At 36.5% G+C, this 20,977-nt stretch overlaps 1 protein-coding gene across 1 annotated transcript in view; it reads left to right on the top strand.

Annotated features, from left to right (window-relative positions):
- Positions 1-20,720, top strand: part of LOC129481899 (solute carrier organic anion transporter family member 1B3) — a 96,642-nt gene extending 75,922 nt beyond the window's left edge. Inside the window, exons 14-16 of the mRNA XM_063640754.1 lie at positions 1,879-1,943; positions 4,787-4,904; positions 20,007-20,720. Coding sequence (XP_063496824.1) covers positions 1,879-1,943; positions 4,787-4,904; positions 20,007-20,250 — 427 coding nt within the window. The 3' untranslated portion in view covers positions 20,251-20,720. The remainder of the gene's footprint in view (positions 1-1,878; positions 1,944-4,786; positions 4,905-20,006) is intronic.
- The last annotated feature ends 257 nt before the right edge of the window (positions 20,721-20,977 follow it).

Here is a 20,977-nt window from a genome sequence, read left to right as displayed (position 1 = left end):
ATTTTTCTCATTTATTTTAGATAATTTTTAACTTTCTTTTGGATCTCAAGCTTTACATAATCCCATATTAATTGAAGGTCTTATTTCTTGAAGACTTATTTAGAATCAATATTTTGGATTCTTTATCAGCATATCGATTTTATTTTGGTTTGGATTAATTGCTCAAGAGTCATTGTGGTCCTTTGGACCTTTAACAATCTATCTTTTTTATACTTCCATAATTCTTTCTCTGGTTCTTTCTAACTTAGATAGGCTATCTCTCCTTATTTTGAATTTATTTTGTTTGAACTAGGTTTTTTCCATTTGAAAATATGGCTATAATGTGTGTTATGTAGGATCTAACAGGCTATATTGAAGAGGATCGAGAGAAAATGCCAGAAAGGGAAATGCAACAGTCAGCACAGCAAGTTATTTTCAGGAGTAGTGCTATAAAAGAAACAGACAAAAGTTGTAGTTGATAGCAAAGTTGTGGAATAAAACTTCTGTTTATGTTCAATGCTAGACATAATAGCATGCTTACATACTGATGAGAATCATCAGTAGAGATGAAGAAAACTGACAATGCAGAAAAGAGGGAAAGCAATTACAGAGGAAGATGAAAAGAGATTAACCAGGACACACAGTTTTTCTCTGTACAAGAAGGAAAATTTTCTATGTGGGTAAAAGGCAGGTAAATGTGTACCTGTAGTGATGAAGAATATTGAACTTTTTTCTGCCGCTTCTACTTTCTTTGTTATAAAAAAGGAATGTAATCAGATGAGAAAGCAGAGGAAGAAAAGAAAGAGTCTTTAGATCAGAAAATGTGAACTGTAATCTTGAAGATTAAAGAAACATACTGACAGAGAAAATGGACTAGTAGAATATTGGACAGTTGCCCTGGAGGCCCCCGAATGTCTGGGCTTATGAATGTAAAGTGAGCACAGTGAGATGTTTGAATTATTTCCTCCAGGGATGCAGCTCTTTGTATATAGGTTCACAGAAGGCAGAGGATTAGATGAAAGCATTTTTGCTTGTCTAGTACAGTAAAGGATAAGATGGACAAAAATGTACAGAATATTTGCAGAAGAGCGATTATAACAAAAGATCATGATGAGAAAGGAAGTGAAGAGGTAAAACCTGTGAAGAGGTCAGGGGAATCATAGCCTAAAGAGCTTGGGCTGGAGCTTCTTATAACAGATATATTAAAGGGAGTAAATTTAAAACTTAGGAGGTAGTTATGAGGACTGGGATGGCCAAAATGAATTATCACAGGGATGATAGTGTCATCAGTTTATTGAACACAGAAAAATGGAATTGTAGAAATGTAAGAGTGAGTGAATTTCCAAGTGAGGATATAAATATGCTCTGTATCTTTAATATGACAGTTAAATACATTAGACACTACAACACAGAAAATTTTTTGACCCTTCTGGTTGTATAATATAATTTATGAATCATATTAGTAAGCTATTCTGTTAACATTGATGACAGAAATAAGGTGGTAAAAAGAGGTCTGCTAAGAATTACTCCTGGATAAAAGTACATAATCTTTTAATATGAGCTACCTTGACTAAATAGTCCACACAAAATCATTTTCTTCATAAGCATAATAAAGTCTTTTCTAACCACTTATAGGATCTTCATAAGGATCAAATGTGAACATATTTGTTAAACTGTCTTGAAATCATAAAGCATTTAATAAATAAGGAAATTATTATTATTATCACTAGGTGTTTGCCTTTTAAAACAGTTGAAAATGTAACTTTATATAATGTGGGAAGTTCACTTAAGAGTATTCCTTCTACCAGGGAGAGGAATGATACTGATAAATGTTTTGATATCGACTCAGTTTAATTTTTTAATGACATGTATTATTTCTTTGCCTTTGTCATATTTCAGGATTGTTCAACCTGAACTGAAAGCACTTGCAATGGGTTTCCATTCAATGGTTATAAGAACACTAGGTATGACAAATATATAGATTACACATTTTAACATATAAATATTAACTTTAAGCCTTAAAGACTGAATGCAATTAATTTTCAACTATAAGACTGTATAAAAAGGAATAAGTAAGAATCATTTCTATTTTGTGATAAATGAAAATAAAAAGGAACAGGAAAATTGAGTGGCCTAAAAGATAATTTGATTGTTAATTCTAGTTAGAGTCAATCTGTTAAGAGCAAGGAATCATCATATTTATATTATACTCTTTCTAACAGAAACAGAAAGATAGGTGGCCTCTGAGGTTTTCCTTCTTTCAGGAAAATAAGAATATTTCTCCCAGGTATAGGCAGAGTAGAGGATCTTCCTTCCAAATGGAGACATTACTTAGGACAGCCCTAAAGTAGCTTGGGAGCCCTGGGAATCTGGTCAGGCTGAGGTTTTCTAAAACAACAGAAGCTGACAATTGCTGTGCCATTTCCCACTGCCTGGTCCTGTATGGCTGGGCAGCTAACCATTAGCAAGAGTTAATGCAAAAGTGAATGAAAATTCATACTCTGGAACTAGGCTTGTTGGATTATGAGGATGTCCTGAGTAAAAGAAAGCTCAGAAAATTGTGGTTTATGGTGGCAAGGGTAGGATTGTAGACTCCAGAGGCTAAAGGCCTATTTCTAGATATTCAAAAGTGATGAGAAAAGTTTTAGGAAATGAACCTTTGTCCCTTATTGCCATTGCCTTTTTTACTGCACAGATACTTGTTGTTAAATAATGTCTAGTCTAACCTCTGTGAGTGGTCCTTTGTAAGAATTGTAAACATATGTGCTTATTCCTGAGAAGAAGGAAAAGGGCATCATTCATCTAGGGATTGGTGCAGAGGACTGATTATGGCCCATAGGTAACCACTGATGGCAGAAGGAAAAGGAAGTGGGAGGGGTCAGTTTCTGGGACCCTTACAAGAAAAGTATAACCCTATGGCCAAATTACTGTGAAGAAGTTGTACATGAAGTGTGTTTGGTGAGAAGGTCACAGATCCTGAAAGGTAAAAGGAAATATAAAAGGAATAGGAGAGAGAAGATGAAGATGCTGCAGAATTCCATTGCCTCCATCCTAGCCGTCCCTTTCTGTGTCCCTAATCTTCCAGCCTCTGTAATGTTGGCAGTTCTCTACCTCCAGATTCAGAGAAGATACCTCACTCCCAGAACCTGGGCCACAGAGGCTGAAAATAGCATCTGGGTAGTTAGGACTCCTTCTGATATGTTGAAATGAGACTATGACAATAGAAGACATTGTTTCAGCAACATAAAATAGAAAAAAAAATGAATTTTGTCATTCTAATTGTGAACATCCAATTTTGTTATGTCCAATATATGGCACAATGGACCCTAAATGCTTCTGTGGGAAACATCCACACTTAGTAGCAAGCTTCCAATTCATGAACAATTGTCTTAAATATGATATATGTGTAAATGGTAGAAGACCTATATAATGTATTAAACTAAAAGAGATATTTAGAAAATAGGTTATCAGAAGATTTATAATTCTAATAAGACCAAGTTTGTTACTTAAAACATTTACTTCACAAAGGTTGTTTAAACCAGTGGCATAACGTGAAGAAAATAAATTGTTGGCATCTATTTTTTTTTTTTTAATTTTTCAAAGGGTCGCTGTGATTTTTTGAAATCTGCAAATTTCTCACCCATTATCTCAGTACCAGTTTGCTTCAGATGCATTGGCCTCAGACAACATTCCCTTGTGATTCTACTATTTCTCAGTCTCAGAAAATTGAGGATGATTAAAAGTAAAAAAAATCGGTAAAACATTCATGTATAAATCACTGTCATTTTTTGTGACAAAATAAAATCTGAAAAGTATGAATCACAAAACAGAACAAGAACAAAGTAAAATCTTGTATGCTTCAGTTCTACCATCTGAATGATAGCTCTCTACTATGATGTCCCTCAAAATTTTGAACAAATTACCTATTCTTAAAACTAGGAGTTAATTTCAGAATTTATACTTCTCCTATAAACAACATATGTATCCCTGGAATGCCACACATTCATTGAAATCAGGCACTACAAATAAAAATTGACTTTGAGACAGACCACTGAAAATATATGCATCATTGTGCACTAACAGACCACTAACAGATACAAAATTTAGCAACAGAGACCCTAACCTGCAGCCTAGGCTGCTTTAGGAGGTATTAAAAAATGCATGAAATCAATGGAGAGGAAATGCTGGATTGTGGGCTCTAATGGCACTAAGAAAGAGAGAATTGGGCTCTGAGCCCTAGAAGGAAGTAAAACTGGCCAATAGCTGAGCACTCCTTGAAGCTGGGCCTGAACTTCTCTGGGGAGGGAATCCTGGTGTAAGCATTTACTTTTTAATTATCTTAAAATAGTATTAAAATCTGCCTTTACAGCAGTTTAGATGAGAGCTTTTCCTTTTCTCATAAAGTTATAATTTAACTGTCAGTAATCCAGCCATTCTTGCCTAAGAAAAATACCATATGAACCAACATAACTTTCATGTTTTACTAACAACATTCCCCTTTTTACCAATCAGGCTTAAGCTAATAGGTATTGTAGGAAGAACAGAGTATATAGGCATATAATACTCTTTCTTCCCACTGTATATAGGGAGAGAACAGTAGATCAAATACATCTGTGACATTACCATATGATTTAAGCCTTTGCAATTTCTAATAATTTTGATTCCTGGGTGGATGCAGGCCAAACCAATGGAATAATTTTTCAAAACTTTAAACTTGTATTAATCCAAAATGTATCAATATAGACTATCACTCAGTTACATTTGAAGCATTTCATTTGGATTGATATCTTTTTATCTCATGTTGCAGGAGGAATTCTAGCTCCAATATATTTTGGGGCTCTGATTGATAAAACATGTATGAAGTGGTCTACCAACAGCTGTGGAGCACAAGGGGCTTGTAGGATATATAATTCCGTATTTTTTGGGTAAGTTGTCATAAACACATTTCATTAATAGATTTTTTCTTTGTCTATGTTAATGTCTAAGATATAGCATTTTTAGTGTGATCATAATATTAATGATAGCTACCATTTAGTGAACAATTACTTTGTATTCACTATTGTATCAAGCATTCTGGTATCTCATTTTAATACTCATAGAAACTGTAGGAAATGTATATATTTCTCCTTTTTCCTTAAATATGAAGAAAACAAGATTGAAGAATAATGAGTAACTTGTCCAGAATTGCACAACTAAAAGAAATACAGCTAGGGTTTGTACTTGAATCTCTTTTGATTACAAAGCTCTCTCCCACTGGCTTCTCCAGGAAGACACAGAATGACCAGCTGCAGCTCTGATTATATGGTAATTGAGGAAAAAAAATGGAAAAAAAAGTTTCATTACTCTTCTATTCATAGGCAGAAGTATCCTGCAAGTGACATTGAGACAACTAGATTATCTGGAAGAAAAAAAAAGCTGCTGCAATTGTACCTTATCTCTTATAGAAGCATTAATTTGTAATTTATATATTGACCAAACATATAAATTTGATTTCTGAAACTATAAGTATTAGAACTACTCATAGTAGAATTTCTTTTAATTATCTAGGAAGAATAAATGTGTCTGTAAGTATGACCCAAATGCCTCAAAGTATAATAGAAAAATAATGGTGAAAGGATTTATATTGCTTTGTGTATATACCCAATAATAGGACTGATGGGTTGAATGGTAATTCTGTTTTATGTTCTTTTTGAAAAATCGTCAGACTGCTTTCTACAATGACAGAACTAATTTACATTCCCACTAGTAGTGTATAAGCGTTCCCTTTTCTCCACTGTGTCTTCAGTATCTGTTATTTTTTAACCCATTAAAAATAGCCATTCTGACTGGTGTGGGATGGTATCTGATTGTAGTTTTGGTTTGTAATTCTCTAATAATTAGTGATGTTGAATCCTAAGTGAACGAATGCATGAACACAACACCAAATATCGCATGTTCTCCCTTTTAAGTGGGAGCTAAACATTAAGTACATATGGACACAAAGAAGGGAACAATAGACACTGGAGCCTACTTGTGGGTGGAGAGTGAGAGGAGGGTAAAGAAACAAAACTACCTGTAAGTGACTATGCTTATTTAAAAAGGAAGAAAGAGAACAAGAACAGATAATAAAATATTTTTAAAACTGCATCACACAACGTATTTTAAGCAAAGTTCAACAGCAAGGGATAAATTAGAAGAATTTATAATTCAGACATAGACGTAGCCAAATGTCCTATGTATATAAGGATCTCTTAAAAATCTACAAAAACAGGCCAGGTGCAGTGGCTCACAACTGTAATCCTAGCATTTTGGGAGGCTGAGGCAGGCAGATCACTTGAGGCCAGGAGTTCGAGACCAGCCTGACAATCATGGTGAAACCTTATCTCTAGTAAAAATACAAAAAAAAAAAAAAATTAGCCAGGCATTGTGGTACATGCCTGTAATCTTAGTTACTTGGGAGGCTGAGGTGGGACAATTGCTTGAACCTGGGAGGTGGAGGTGGCAGTGAGCTGAGATCACCAACTGCACACTCCAGCCTGGGTGACAGAGCAGGATTCCATCTCAAAAAAAAAAAAAAAATCAACACAAACATCAAATGCTAGCAAGAATGGGAAACAACAGGAGTTTCCTGTCATTGCTGGAGGTGATGTAAAATGGTACTGAAGTGCTGGAAGACAGAGTGAAATTTTCTTACAAAGCAAATAGAGTTATTGTATGATTAAGCAATCATGCTCCCAGGTATTTACATAAATTAGTTGGAGACATGTCCACAAAAAAGCCTGTACTTGAATATAAAAAAGTGGAAGCATTGAAGATGTCCTTCAGTAGGTAAATGGATAAGTTAACTATGTTACATTCATATAGTGGAATATTAGTAATCAGTGTATTAGTCTATTCTCACACTGCTATGAAGAGCTACCTGAGACTGGGTAATTCATGAAGAAAAGAGGTTTAATTAACTCCTAGTTCCACAGGCTTAACAAGAAGCATGACTGGGAGGCCTCAGAAAACTCACAATCATGGCAGAAGCCTAAAAGGAAGCAAGGCATGTCTTCTCCTAGTGACAGGAGAGAGAGAGGGAGAGAGCAAAGGGGGAGGTGCCACACACTTCTAAACCATCAGACCTCATGAGTACTCACTCACTATCTTGGGAACAGAAAGGGAGAAATCCAAGATCCAGTCACTTCCCACCAGGTTCCTTCTCCAATTCAACATGAAATTTGGGCAGAGACACAAACCCAAACCATATCATTCAACCCCTGGTCATTCCCAAATCTCATGTTCTTCTCACATTGCAAAATACAGTTACCCTTCTCAACAGTCCCTGTGTCTTAACTCATTTCAGCATTAACTCAAAAGCCCACAGTCCAAAGTCTCTTCTGAGACAAGGTAAGTCCCTTCCACCTATGAGCCTATTAAATTTTAAAAAGTTAGTTACTTCCAGCCAGGTGCGGTGGCTCATGCCTGTAATCCCAGCACTTTGGGAGGCCAAGGCAGGTGGATCACAATGTCAGGAGATTGAGACTATCCTGGTTAACATGGTGAAACCCCATCTCTACTAAAAATACCAAAAAATTAGCCAGGCATGGTAGTGGGTGCCTGTAGTCCCAGCTACTTGGGAGGCTGAGGCAGGAGAATGGCATGAACCCAGGAGGTGGAGCTTGCAGTGAGCTGAGATCACAGCACTGCACTCCAGCCTGAGTGACAGAGCGAGACTCTGTCTTAAAAAAAAAAATTTAGTTACTTCCAAGATACAATGGGGGTACAGGCATTTGGTAAATACTCTTATTCCAAATGGGAGAAATTGGCCAAAACAAAGGGGTTACAAGCCCCATGCAAGTTCAAAACCCAACAGGGCAGTCATTAAATCTTAAAGCTCCAAAATGATCTCCTTTAACTCCATGTCGCACATGTAGGGCACACTGATGCAGGAGATTTGTGCCCAAGGCTTTGGGCAGCTCTACTCCTGTGGCTCTGCAGGTACAGTCCCCATGGCTGCTTTCATGGGCTGATGCTGAGTGCCTGCAGCTTTTCCAGGCACACAGTGCAAGCTGTTGGTGGATCTACCATTCTGGAGTCTGGAGGACAGTGGCCCTCTTCTCATAGCTCCACTAGGTAGTGCCTCAGTGGGAACTCTGTGTGGGATGTCCAACCCCACGTTTTCTCTCTGTACTGCCCTAGTATAGGTTCTTCATGAGTGCTCCACCCCTGCAGCAGACTTCTGCCTGGATATCCAGGCATTTTTTTTTTTTTTTTTTTTTTTTTTTTTTTTTTTTTTTTTTGAGACAGTGTCTTGCTCTGATGCCCAGGCTGGAGTGCAGTGGCATGATCTCAGCTTCCCGTAACCACTGCCTCCTGGGTTCAATCAATTCTTGTGCCTCAGCCTCCTGAGTAGATGGGACCACAGGCATGCACCACCACACCTGACTAATTTTCATGTCTTTAGTAGAGATGGGGTCTCGCCATGTTGGCCAGGCTGGCCATCCAGGCATTTTGATACATACTAGGAATAGTTTCCCAAACCTGAACTCTTGCTGTCTGCACACTCATCAGCCCAACACCATGTTAAAGGCACCAAAGCTTGGGGCTTGCACCCTCTGAAGTCATGGCCCAAGCTGTACCTTGACTTCTCTTAGCCATGCCTGGAGCTGGAGTCAGTGGGAAATAAGGTGCCATCTCCCAAGGTTGCACAGGGCAGCAGGGCCCTGGGCCTGACCCACAAAACCATTTAACCCTCCTAGGCCACCAGGCTGGTGATGGGAGGGGCCTCCATGAAGGTCTCTAAAATGTCCTGGAGATATTTTCCCCACTGTCTTGGCTATTAAGCATTTGGATCCTCTTATGCAAATTTCTACAGCAGACTTGATTTTATCCTCAGAAAATGAGTTTTTCTTTTCTACCACATGGCTGGGTTGCGTATTTTCCAAACTTTTATGCTCTGCTTCTTTCTTAAATGTAAGTTCCAGTTTCAAATAATCTCTTTGTTCATGCATATGAGTAAACACTTTTAGAAACAGCCAGGTCACATCTTGAATGCTTTGCTGCTTAGAAATTTCTTCCACTAGATACCGTAAATCATCTCTCTCAAGCTGAAATTTCCACAAATCTCTAGAGCAGGGACAAAATGCCACCAGTCTCTTAGCTAAAGCATGGCAAGAGTGACCTTTACTCCAGTTCCCCATAGGTTCCTCTTCTGCATCTGAGACAATCCTGAACTTCATTGTCCATATCACTAGCAGCATTTTGGTCAAAACCATTCAACAGTCTCTAGGAAGTTCCAATCTTTCCCACATCTTCTGTCTCCTTCTGAGCACTCCTAACTCATTACTCAGTTCCAAAGTCGCCTCCACATTTTCACGTATCCTTATAGCAGTGCCCCACTCCCAATATCAATATTCTCTATTAGTCTGCCTCAGAAAACTTACAGTCATGGTGGAAGGGGGAAGCAAGTCATGTATTCTCATTACAACAGGAGAGAGAAAGTGTAAAAAGGGAAGAGCTACACACTTCTAAACCATCAGATCTGGTGAGAACTCACTCTCTATCGTGAGAAAAGCAAGTGGGAAATCCACCCCCATGATCCAATCACCTCCCACCAGGCCCCTTCTCCAATATAACATGGGATTTGGGCAGGGACCCAAATCCAAACTACATCAATCAATAAAAAGAAATGAACTATCAGCCTAAAAAAGAAAAAAATGAAACTTAAACTCATATAGCTAAATAAAAAAAGGCAGTCCAAAAAAGCTTCAGATTGTATAATTTTAACTATGTGGTCTTGTAGAAAAGCAAAACAATGGGCCACAAAATCAGTAGTTTTTGGGGCTCAGTGTGGAGAAGGCTGGGATGAGTAGGCCTAGCACGAGGGATTTTTAGGGCAGTGAAACTATTCTATATGATATTGTAATATTGGATCATGACATTATGCATTTGCCAAACCTATAGAACTTCACAACATAAGAAGTGAACTCTAATGTAAAATGTGCATTTAATAATGTATCAATATTTCATCAATTTTAACAAATGTGCTATACTAATACAAGATATTAATGATAGGAGAAACAACTGTGTACATGTTGGGCAGGGAGATCTCCATACAGTTTTCTGGTAAAACTAGAATTGCTATAAAATATAAAGACAAAAAAATCATGAAACAGTTTTCAAAGAAGTCACTAATGGTTATGAAACATATAAAAAGATTGCAGTTCTGTTATTATCAATTATGTTATAATTGCAGTTCTGTTATTATCAATGAATAAGAACATGAACATCATCTTGATAATAAAAGAATTATAATTAAAAATCACCCGGATTGTCAACAATCAAAAATGTACTTGAGGACTGTGTTGGCAAAGTTTATAACTTTGAGCCAGCAACAATACTTCTAGGAATTTATCCTAAAGATATCTATACTCCCAAAATACTGAAAACAAAGTAAGAACCAATCAAGAAGATATCAATTAAATTAATGTGCATACAGACAAATGAATATTCTGAGTTCTTAAAGGAAAAATCTTTTTACTTACTAATATGGAAGCCTATTCGCAATATATTGGTATATTCACATATATATTATATGAAAAAAGGAGGCATTACATGAAAAATGTGTGTGGAATATGCTATTATTTATGAAAGGTGGGGAATGTTTCTTAGTTCAGGTTAGATCTCTGGTGAAAACTCCCTGGATCAAATTTACTGAAAGAACTTTTTTCTACTTAATGTGTAAATTCACTGTCTAACATCCCCAACAAGTAATGATCCAGCTTTTCCTGGAATTATAGTAAAGCAGCATTCACCAGCCCACAGACATTCTCTTAAATTTAAAATAATTATAGAAAATCTTTCCCTAAATGGGAGGTTTATTTCCTCCCTCCCTCCCCTTCCTTCTTTCCTTCCTTCCTTCCCTTCCTTCCTTCCCTTCCTTCCTCCCCCTTCCCTTCCCCTCCCTTCCCCTTCCTTTTCCCTCCCCTCCCCTTCCCTTTCCTTCTTTTTTTTTTTTTTTTTTTTTGAGATGGAGCCCCACTCTGTCATCCAGGCTGGAGTGCAGGAGCGAAATCTCAGCTCACTGCAACCTCTGACTCCTGGGTTCAAGCAATTCTTTTGCCTCAGCCTCCTGAGCATCTGGGATTACAGGCGCCCGCCATTACACTGGGCTAATTTTTTTGTATCTCTACTAGATGGGGTTTCGCCCTGTTGGCCAGGCTAGTCTCAAACTCCTGACCTCAAGTGATCCGCCCACCTCAGCCTCCCAATGTGCTGGGATTACAGGCGTGAGCCACCACTCCCGGCTGGGAGATTTTATTTCTATTTATAAAAGCATGGAAAAAAAAAAAAAAGCAAAACTTTATAAATTTACTTTAAGAAAATATTTTAATTGAGATCATAATTCATTTTAAGGACAACTGGCAAGATGCTCCCCAGAATCTCCCCGGAGCAATAATCACCAAATCCAAGCATTAACATAACATTTTGAAATGGTGATACTTTAGTTACGTTAGTTTCAGTACGAAAAGACCACTAAAACATTGTTTTAAAAACTGTACTAGTTCCTTTTCCTTCAGTGAAGGTTTAGGTAAAAGTAAAAGGAAATGAAAAGTGGAATTTTAAAAAAGGGCAGTTCATTTGCCAGTTAATACACTGAAAGTTAAATGATTATCTTATGATTTTTAATAGATTTTATTTTTTAGAATAGTTTCAGAATCACAGTAAAATTGAGGAGAAAGCACAGAGATTTCCCATATCCTGCCTGCTCCCACACATGCATAGCCTTCCCCATTATCAACATCTCCCATCAGGATGGTACATTTGTTACAATTGACAAACCAGATTGACACATCTTTATCACTCAGGATCCACAGTTTACATCAGGTTTCACACTTAGTGTTCAACTTTCTATGGGTTTAGATGAATGTAAAATGATACATATCCACTCCTGAACTATCATAAAAAGTAGTCTTGCTGCCCTAAAAATCCTCTGTGCTCTGCCTGTTCATCCCTCCTTTCCCAGTAATCCCTGGATCCCTAGAAACCAGTAGTCTTTTTATTACTTCCATAATTTTGTCTGTTTCAGATCATATAGTTGGAATTATACATTTTGTAGCCTTTTCAGGGTAGCGTCTTTAACTCAGTAATATGCATTTAAGTTTCCTCTAGTTGTTTGTATTGCTTGATGGGTTATTTCTTTTTAGCACTGAACAATAATTGATTGTCTCAATACACCACAGTTTATACATTTGCCTACTGAAGGACATCTTGATTGCTTCTAGGTTTTGGCAATTATAAATAAAAGTTAATAATAAAAGATATCCAGCCGGGCGTGGTGGCTCATGCCTGTAATCCCAGCACTTTGGGAGGCCAAGGCGGGCGGATCACAAGGTCAGATCGAGACCATCCTGGCTAACATGGTGAAACCCCGTCTCTACTAAAAATACAAAAAATTAGCCGGACGAGGTGGTGGGCGCCTGTAGTCCCAGCTACGCAGGAGGCTGAGGCAGGAGAATGGCATGAACCCCGGGGGACGGAGCCTGCAGTGAGCCGAGATCACGCCACTGCACTCTAGCCTGGGCGACAGCGAGACTCCGTCTCAAAAAAAAACAATAAATAAATAAATAAAAAGATATCTGTGTGCCAATTTTTGTATAGATACAGGTTTCAACTTCTTTGTGTCAACACCAAAGTGCACTTACTTGATCATGTGGTAAAAATATGTATAGTTTTATAAGAAATTGTCAGATTGGCTTCAAAAGTGGCTGTATCATTTTGCATTTTGACCAACAATGAATGAGAGTTTCTGTTGCTCCACTTCCTTATCCACATCTAATGTCTAGTGTTCTGGATTTTGGCCATTCTAATAGCTATGTAGTGGTATCTCATTTTGGCTTAAATTTGCATTTCCTTGATGACATAAGATGTGAAGGATCTTTCTTTTTTTTTTTTTTAAGATGGAGTCTCACTCTGTCGCCCAGGCTGGAGTGCAGTGGCGGGATCTCGGCTCACTGCAAGCTATGCCTCCCGGGTTCACGCCATTCTCCCACCTCAGACTCCTGAGTAGCTGGGACTACAGGCGCCCACTACCATGCCTGGCTAATTTTGCGTGTGTGTGCGTGTTTTTTTGTTTTTTGTTTTGTATGTTTAGTAGAGACGGGGTTTCACCGTGTTAGCCAGGATGGTCTCGATCTCCTGATCTTGTGATCCGCCCGCCTCGGCCTCCCAAAGTGCTGGGATTACAGGCGTGAGCCACCGTGCCTGGTCATGAAGCATCTTCTTATATGCTTATTTGCCACCTCTATATTTTCTGTGGGGAGGTGTATGTTAAAGTCTTTGGCCCACTTTTTAACTGTTTTTTTTTTTTTTTATTGTTGAATTTTGAGAGTTCTTAGTATTTTTGAAAACAGTTATTGAATATGCCTTTTGAAAATATTTTCTGTCAGTCTGTGGCCTCTGACTCTCATCTTATCCTTTTGACAGTGTCTCTTACTTTCTCAGAGCAGAATTTTTGTTTTGTTTTGTTTTGTTTTTGGAAATGGATCTCACTCTGTTGCCCAAACAGGAGTTCAGTGGCACCTTCTTAGCTCACTGTAGCCTTGCACTCTTGGGCTCAGGTGATCCTCTCACCTCAGCCTCTTATTGATGTGATCATGTGATTATTTTTCTTAGTCCTTAATATGATGAATTATATAAGTGATTTGTGAATGTTGAACCAGTCTTGCAAACCTGGGATATATGCCTGGATAACTGTTCTATTCAGAAGTTTTAAATTGTAATGAAGTCCTCCTTATCAATAAGTTGTTTCATGGATTGTGCTTTTGCTGTTGCATCTGAAAAGTCATAACCGACTCCTAGGCTGCTTTCTCCTGTGTTACCTCTTAGGAGTTTTATATAGTTTTGCATTTTACATTTTGGTTTGTGATTCATTTTGAGTTAATTTTTGTGAAGCCTAAATTCATTATTTTGCATGTTGATATCTAGTTGTTCCAGCACCATTTGTTGAAAATACTATATTTTCTCCATTGTAGTGCCTTTATTTTTTTCTAAAGATCCATTGACTATTTAAGTGGGTCTATTTCTGGGCTATTTATTCTTTCCACTTACCTATTTGTATGTTATTTTACCAAAGTCACACTGTCTTGGTTGCTATAGCTTCATAGTAAGTCTTGAGGTCAGGTATTATCAGTCCAATTATTGGGTTCTTATACTTAAGTATTGTCTTGGCTACTTAGCCTCTTTCACGTCTTCACATAAACTTTAGAATTAGTTTGTCAATATCCACAAAATAACTTATAGAGATTTTGATTGGGGTTGCGTTGATTCTGTGTATCAAGTTGGGACAAACTGACATCTTGACAATATTGAGTCTTCTGGTACTGTACATGAACATGGAATATCACTTCATTTTTTAGTGCTTCTTTGATTTCTTTCATCAGTTTTATAGTTTTCTGCCTATACCTTTTGTATATATTTTGCTAAATTTATACCCAATGTTTCATTTTTGGGGGTGCTAACGTAAATAGTAATGTGTTTTTAATTTCAAATTCCACTTGTTCATTGCTGATTTATAGGAAAACTTTTCACTTTGGCATATTAATCTTATATCCTACAAACTTGTTATAATTGCTTATTAGTTCTAGTAGTGTTTTTGTTTATTATTTGAGATTTTCTACATATACATATGCAAACAAAGGTAGTTTTATTCCTGCCTTTCGATCTGTATACATACCATTCCCTTTTCACTTTTTTTTTTAATCACATGGACATTCTATGTACCATGTTGAAAATTAATGGTGAAAAGGGACATTCTTGGCTTGTTCTGACCTTATCAGGAAAGCTCTGAGTTCTTCATCAAGTAAAAAATATGTAGAATTTTTGGTGTATATGTTTTTAATCAGGTTGATAATTCTCCTCTATTCCTAGTTTAATGAAAGTTTGTGTTCACCGATGGATGTTTGGTTTTGTCAAATACATTTTCTGCATCTATTGATGTGATCATGTGATTTTTTTTCTTTAGCCTGTTAATATAATAAATTATATAATTGATTTTTGAATGTTGAACCAGTCTTGTAAACCTGAAATACATTCCACTTGGTTGTGGTGCCTAAGTTGTTAATGCAAGGTTAAATTCAATTAGCTATTTTTGAGAACTTCTGCACCTATATTTGTGAGATGTATTGCTCTGTAGTTTTCTTTTCTTGTAATGTTTGTCTGCTTTAGGTATTAGGATGATGCTGACCTCATAGGAGACAGGAAGTACTCCTGCTGCTTCTATTCCTCTGTAGGAAATTGCAGTGAATTGGTATAAATTCTTACTTAAGTGTTTTATAGAATTCACCCATGAACCCATCTTGGTTTGATGTTTTCTGCTTTAGAAGGTTATTATCAATTCATTTCTTTAACAGATATAGACCTGTTCAGATGGTCTGTTTCTTCTTGTGTGAATTTAGGTAGATTATATCTTTCAAGGAATTGGTCCATTTCTTTCAGATTATTAAAATTGGGGGCATGGTGTTGTTTATGGTATTCCCTTTTGATCCTTTTAAGGTCAATGGGGTCAACAGTGATGTTCCGTCTTTGATTTCTGATATTAGTAAATCGTGTCCTCCTTTTTATCTAAATTAGCCTGGCAAGGGACTCATCAATTTTACCATTTTTTTTTCTGAGAAACAGCTTTTGTTTTTGTTGATTTTCTCTCTTTGTGTCCCATTTTAAATTTCTTTGTGCCCTACTTTTACCATTTATTATCTTCGGATTACTTTGAATTTAATTTGCTCTTCTTTTTCTAGTTTGCTAAGGTAAAAGATTAAATGATTGATTTAAGATATTCTTCATTTATCTCTAATCCTGCTTTCACTGCATCCATAACATTTGATGTTATAATTTTATTTTCACTTATTTCAAAATACTTTTAAATTTCTCATGAGATTTCATCTTGACCCATATATTTCTTAGAAGTGTATTGCTTAATCGTCACAGATTTTGAGACTTTCCAGTGATCTTTCTGTTATTGACTTCTAGTTTAATTCCATTGTGGTTTAGGGACAGATACTGCAGGATTTTCATTCTTTCAAATTTCTTCTATTTTTTATTTATTTATTTATTTATTTATTTGAGACAGTCTTGCTCTGTTACCAAGGCTGGAGTGCAGCAGTACAATCTCACTCACTGCAACCTCTGCTTCCTGGGTTCAAACAATTCTTGTATCTTGGCCTTCTGAGTAGCAGGGATTACAGGTGTGTGCTATCACGCCTGGCTAATTTTTTTTTTTTTTTTTTGGTATTTTTCCTTTTCTTTTCTTTTTTTTTTAGATGGAGTTTCACTGCTGTCACCCAGGCTGGAGTGCAATGGTGCAATCTCAGTTCACTGCAACCTCTACCTCCCAGGTTCAAGTGATTCTCCTACCTTAGCCTCCTGAATAGCTGGGATTACAGGCACGCATCCCCACACCCAGCTAATTTCTGTATTTTTAGTAGAGATGGGGTTTCACCATGTTGCCAGGATGGTCTCAATCTCTTGACCTCGTGATCCACCCATCTCGGCCTTCCAAAGTGCTGGGATTACAGGCGTGAGCCACTGCGCCCAGCCTTTTTTTTGTATTTTTGTAGAGATGGGGTTTCACCATGTTGTTCACCATGTTGATCAGTCTTGTGTCAAATTCTTGACCTCAAGTGATCTGCCTGCCATGGCCTCCCAAAGTGCTGGGATTACAGGCCTGAGCCACCACACCTGGCCTTAAATTTCTTAAGATATCTTTTATAGCCCAGAATGTGGTCTATCTTGGTCAATATTCTATATGAGCTTGGGAAGACTTTGTTGCTGTTTGATGTAGTAGGTTACATCTGTTATACTGTTGGTTGATAGTGTTGTTGAGTTCAACTATGTCTGATTGAATTTTGCCTGGTGAATCCGTGCATTTCTGATAGAGGCATATTGAAGTCTCCAACATAATTGTGGGTTCATTTACATTTAAGTATCCACTTAACATTGTCCATAGGTTCTTAGAAACTGATTTTAAGCAAAACAATATATTATGTACCATAGTAACTATTTTTATACCAATTATCTATGGTGAAATTGGTTTTATTATACAATACATAATTTCACTTTTAAAATTATAATTTCCAAGAACCTGTAGACAATGTTTTTTTTTTTTTTTTTTTTTTTGAGACGGAGTCTCGCTCTGTCATCCAGGCTGGAGTGCAGTGGCGCAATCTCGGCTCACTGCAAGCTCCGCCTCCCGGGTTCACGCCATTCTCCTGCCTCAGCCTCTCCGAGTAGCTGGGACTACAGGCGCCTGCCACCACGCCCGGCTAATTTTTTTGTGTTTTCAGTAGAGACGGGGTTTCACCGTGGTCTGGATCTCCTGACCTCGTGATCCGCCCGCCTCGGCCTCCCAAAGTGCTGGGATTACAAGCGTGAGCCACCGCGCCCAGCCTAGAACCTGTAGACAATGTTAAGTGAAGACTTACTGCATTTCTCTTTGCAGCTCTATCATTTTCTCCTCACATATTTGGACACTCCATTTTTACATGCTTACATGTTAAGTATTGTTCTGTTTTGTAAAAGGATAATAGGATAACTGATTTCTTTGTTATTATGTAAAGTCTTTTTTATCCTTCATAAATGTCCTTGCTTTGAAGTCTGCTCTGTTTGAAATTAAAATAGGTACTCCCATTTTCTTTTGATTAATGTTATCAGTGTATATCTTCCTCAGTCTAATTACTTTTAATCTGTATGTGTTCATATTTAAAGTGAGTTTCTTGTAGGCTACATATAGTTTGGTTCTTGGTTTTAATCCTCTAACAATCTTATTATTATCTTTTGATATGGAGTCTCACTCTGCTACCCAGGCTGTAGAGCAGTGGCTTGAACATGGCTCACTGCAGCCTCACCCTCCTGGGCTCAAGAGATCCTTCTGCCTCAGCCTCCCATGTAGCTGGGAACACAGGCATGAACTAACATGCCTAGCTAATTTTTTGAATTTTTTTTTTTTTTTTTTTTTTAGAGATGGGCAACTCTGTTGCCCAGTCTGGTCTCAAACTCCTGGATTCACTTGATTCTCCCATCTTGGCCCCCCAGAGTGCTGGGATTACAGGCATGAGCCACCATGCTTGGCTTATTTTGGTCTTTTAATTGGTGTATTTATATCATTGACATTCAAAGTGATTACTGATATAATTGAAAGAATACTGACGATATTTGTTACTATTTTCTATTTGCTCTCTTTGTTCTTTGATCCTATTTTTGTATTCTACTCTTTGTCTTCCCGTTTTGTTTTAACTGAGCATTTTATATAATTTCATTTTCTCTCATTTGTCAGTTTATTAGTTATACTTTTTAAATAAAAATTTCAGTGGTTTTCCTAGAATTTGCAGTATACATTTAGAACTAATCCAAGTTTATATTTTAATAACACTTTATTAGTTCACAGATTATGAGTACCCTTATAATACCAAAATAACCTTAATTCTTCTTTCCTACTCATTGTATCATTGCTGTCATTTACTCCACTTATCGGTAAGCACACATACACATATGAATAAGCATGTATATTATATATAATTAAACACATTGTTTCTATTATTAATTTGAACAAATTGATTTATATTAAATCAATTTAGAATAATTTATTTTACCTTAACTGATTCCTTCTCTGATGTTCTTCCTTCTTTATGTATATCCAAGTTTATGACCTATATCATTTTCCTTGTCTCTAAGAAACTTCTTTTAACATTTCTTGCAAGGAGAGTCTACTGGCAAAACAATCCCTCAATTTTTGTTTGTATGACAGTGTCTTTATTTCGACTTAACTTTTGAAAGATAATTTCATATGGTACAGAATTTTTAAGTTGGTGTTTTATTTTTCTTAACAGTTAAATATTTCACTTCGCTCTCTTCTTGCGTGCATGGTTTCTGAAGAGAAGTCTGATGTAATCTTTTCTACTCTATAAATAAGGTTTGCTTTTCCTTTTGGTTTCTTTCAGGATGTTTTCTTCATCTTTGATTTTCTATAGCTTGAAAATAAGAAAGCTATGCATAGTTTTTCTGGCTTTTATCCTTCTTGGTGTTTTCTGAGCTTCCTGGATCTGTGGTTTGGTGTCTGACATTAATTCAATAAAAATTCTCTGTACTTATTATTTGAAATATTTATTTTGTTCCTTTCATTTTCCCCTTCAAGTATTTCCATTATAAACACTTATGTAGTCCTTCCAATGTTATTGGTTATTCTGTTTTTTCTTTCTTTTGTCTTATTTTTCTTTGCTTTTTTTATTGAGATAAACTTAGAGATTGTTTCCTCAGCAGTGCTCTATCTAATAATAAATCCATCAAGACATTTATCATTTCTGTTACAGTTTTCTTATCTGTATTCTTTCATTTTGGTTCTTAGAATTTTTATCTCTTTACTTACGTTGTTAACCTTTCTTACATGCTGTCTACATTATCCATTAGACCGCTTAACAAATTAATAATAGTTGTTTTAAATTTCCATCCCTGATATTCCCTGACATGTCTGGGTCTGGTTTTAAGTCTTATTCTTTTCAGACTATGTTTATTGTCTTTTAGTATGTGACTTGCAAATTTTTCTTGACAGGCAGACGAAATGTATTGGGTAAAAGGAATTGCTGTATATAAGCCTTTATTAATGTGGTGTAAGGTGATAAGAGAAAGTAGCATCCTGTAATTCTATGATAAGGCCTCAATCTTTTTGTGAGCCTGTACCTTTGGACTGTGAACTTCAAACTTGCTTCTCAGTTTCTGTCTCCCACCCCTTAGGTAGAATGAGATGGCTTGAGGGGGCTGGAGTTATATATTTTCCTCCCTCCCAAAAGAAGGCTAGAGACAGCTGGGGTTCAGTTTCTGTAGCTTCATATATTTTTTTTAATAATAGAAAAATATTTTATGCCCCCAATGAAAATAATAAATAGAATTGTTCTCTTAATATTTGTATGTGTAACTTGTTTTTCTTTCTTTTAAGGTATGCATACTGGAGAGAAAAAAATGTAAAATATTTTACACATTTAAAATAATAATCTACTCTCTTTTTTCTCTTTTCACAGAAGGGTTTACTTGGGCTTGTCTATAGCTTTAAGATTCCCAGCACTTATTTTATATATTGTATTCATTTTTGCTATGAAGAAAAAATTTCAAGGAAAAGATACCAAGGCATTGGACAATGAAAGAAAAGTAATGGATGAAGCAAACTTAGAATTCTTAAATAATGGTGAACATTTTGTACCTTCGGCTGGAACAGATAGTAAAACATGTAATTTGGACATGCAAGACAATGCTGCTGCCAACTAACATTGTATTGATTCATTAATATGTTATTTTTGAGGTGTTCCTGGTCTTTTCACTGACAATTCCAACATTCTTTACTTACAGTGGACCAATGGATAAGCCTATGCATCTATAATAAACTATAAAAAATGGGAGTACCCATGGTTAGGATATAGCTATGCCTTTATGGTTAAGATTAGAATATATGATCCATAAAAATTTAAAGTGAGAAGCATGGTTAGTATGTGATACAATAAAAAGTAATTGTTTGGTAGTTGTAACTGCTAATAAAACCAGTGACTAGAATATAAGGGAAGTAAAAGGGAGAAGATAAATAGCCTAAATAAAGAGAAAAGCCTGATGCCTTTAAAAAAAAATGAAACACTTTGGATGTATTACTTAGGCCAAAATCTAGCCTGGATTTATGCTATAATATATACTTTTCATGTTAAGTTGTATATTTTTCAGAAATTATAAATATTATTAATTTAAAATTTGAATTTGTGTTTGACTAACAACCTCGATGGATCTTCTTCCAACGTCCCGTTAAGATCCTGCAGAAGAAATAGAAATATTCAAATATTTGCAAGGTATAATTGTGAGACAACATATTATAATACGTGTTAAGTTTCTACTGGACCCATGGAAGTGGATTAAGAAAAACTGACTTTAGCTTGAGAAAGCAAAACCCATTGATAAGGTGTGTCTTCATTGCATCTGTCTGTTCTCTGGGAGAAGCAAAATCTGTGTT

The sequence above is a fragment of the Symphalangus syndactylus genome, chromosome 5, assembly GCF_028878055.3.
Source record: "Symphalangus syndactylus isolate Jambi chromosome 5, NHGRI_mSymSyn1-v2.1_pri, whole genome shotgun sequence".
Classification (NCBI taxonomy): Eukaryota; Metazoa; Chordata; class Mammalia; order Primates; family Hylobatidae; genus Symphalangus; species Symphalangus syndactylus.
This window is presented reverse-complemented; position numbering and strand designations above follow the sequence as displayed.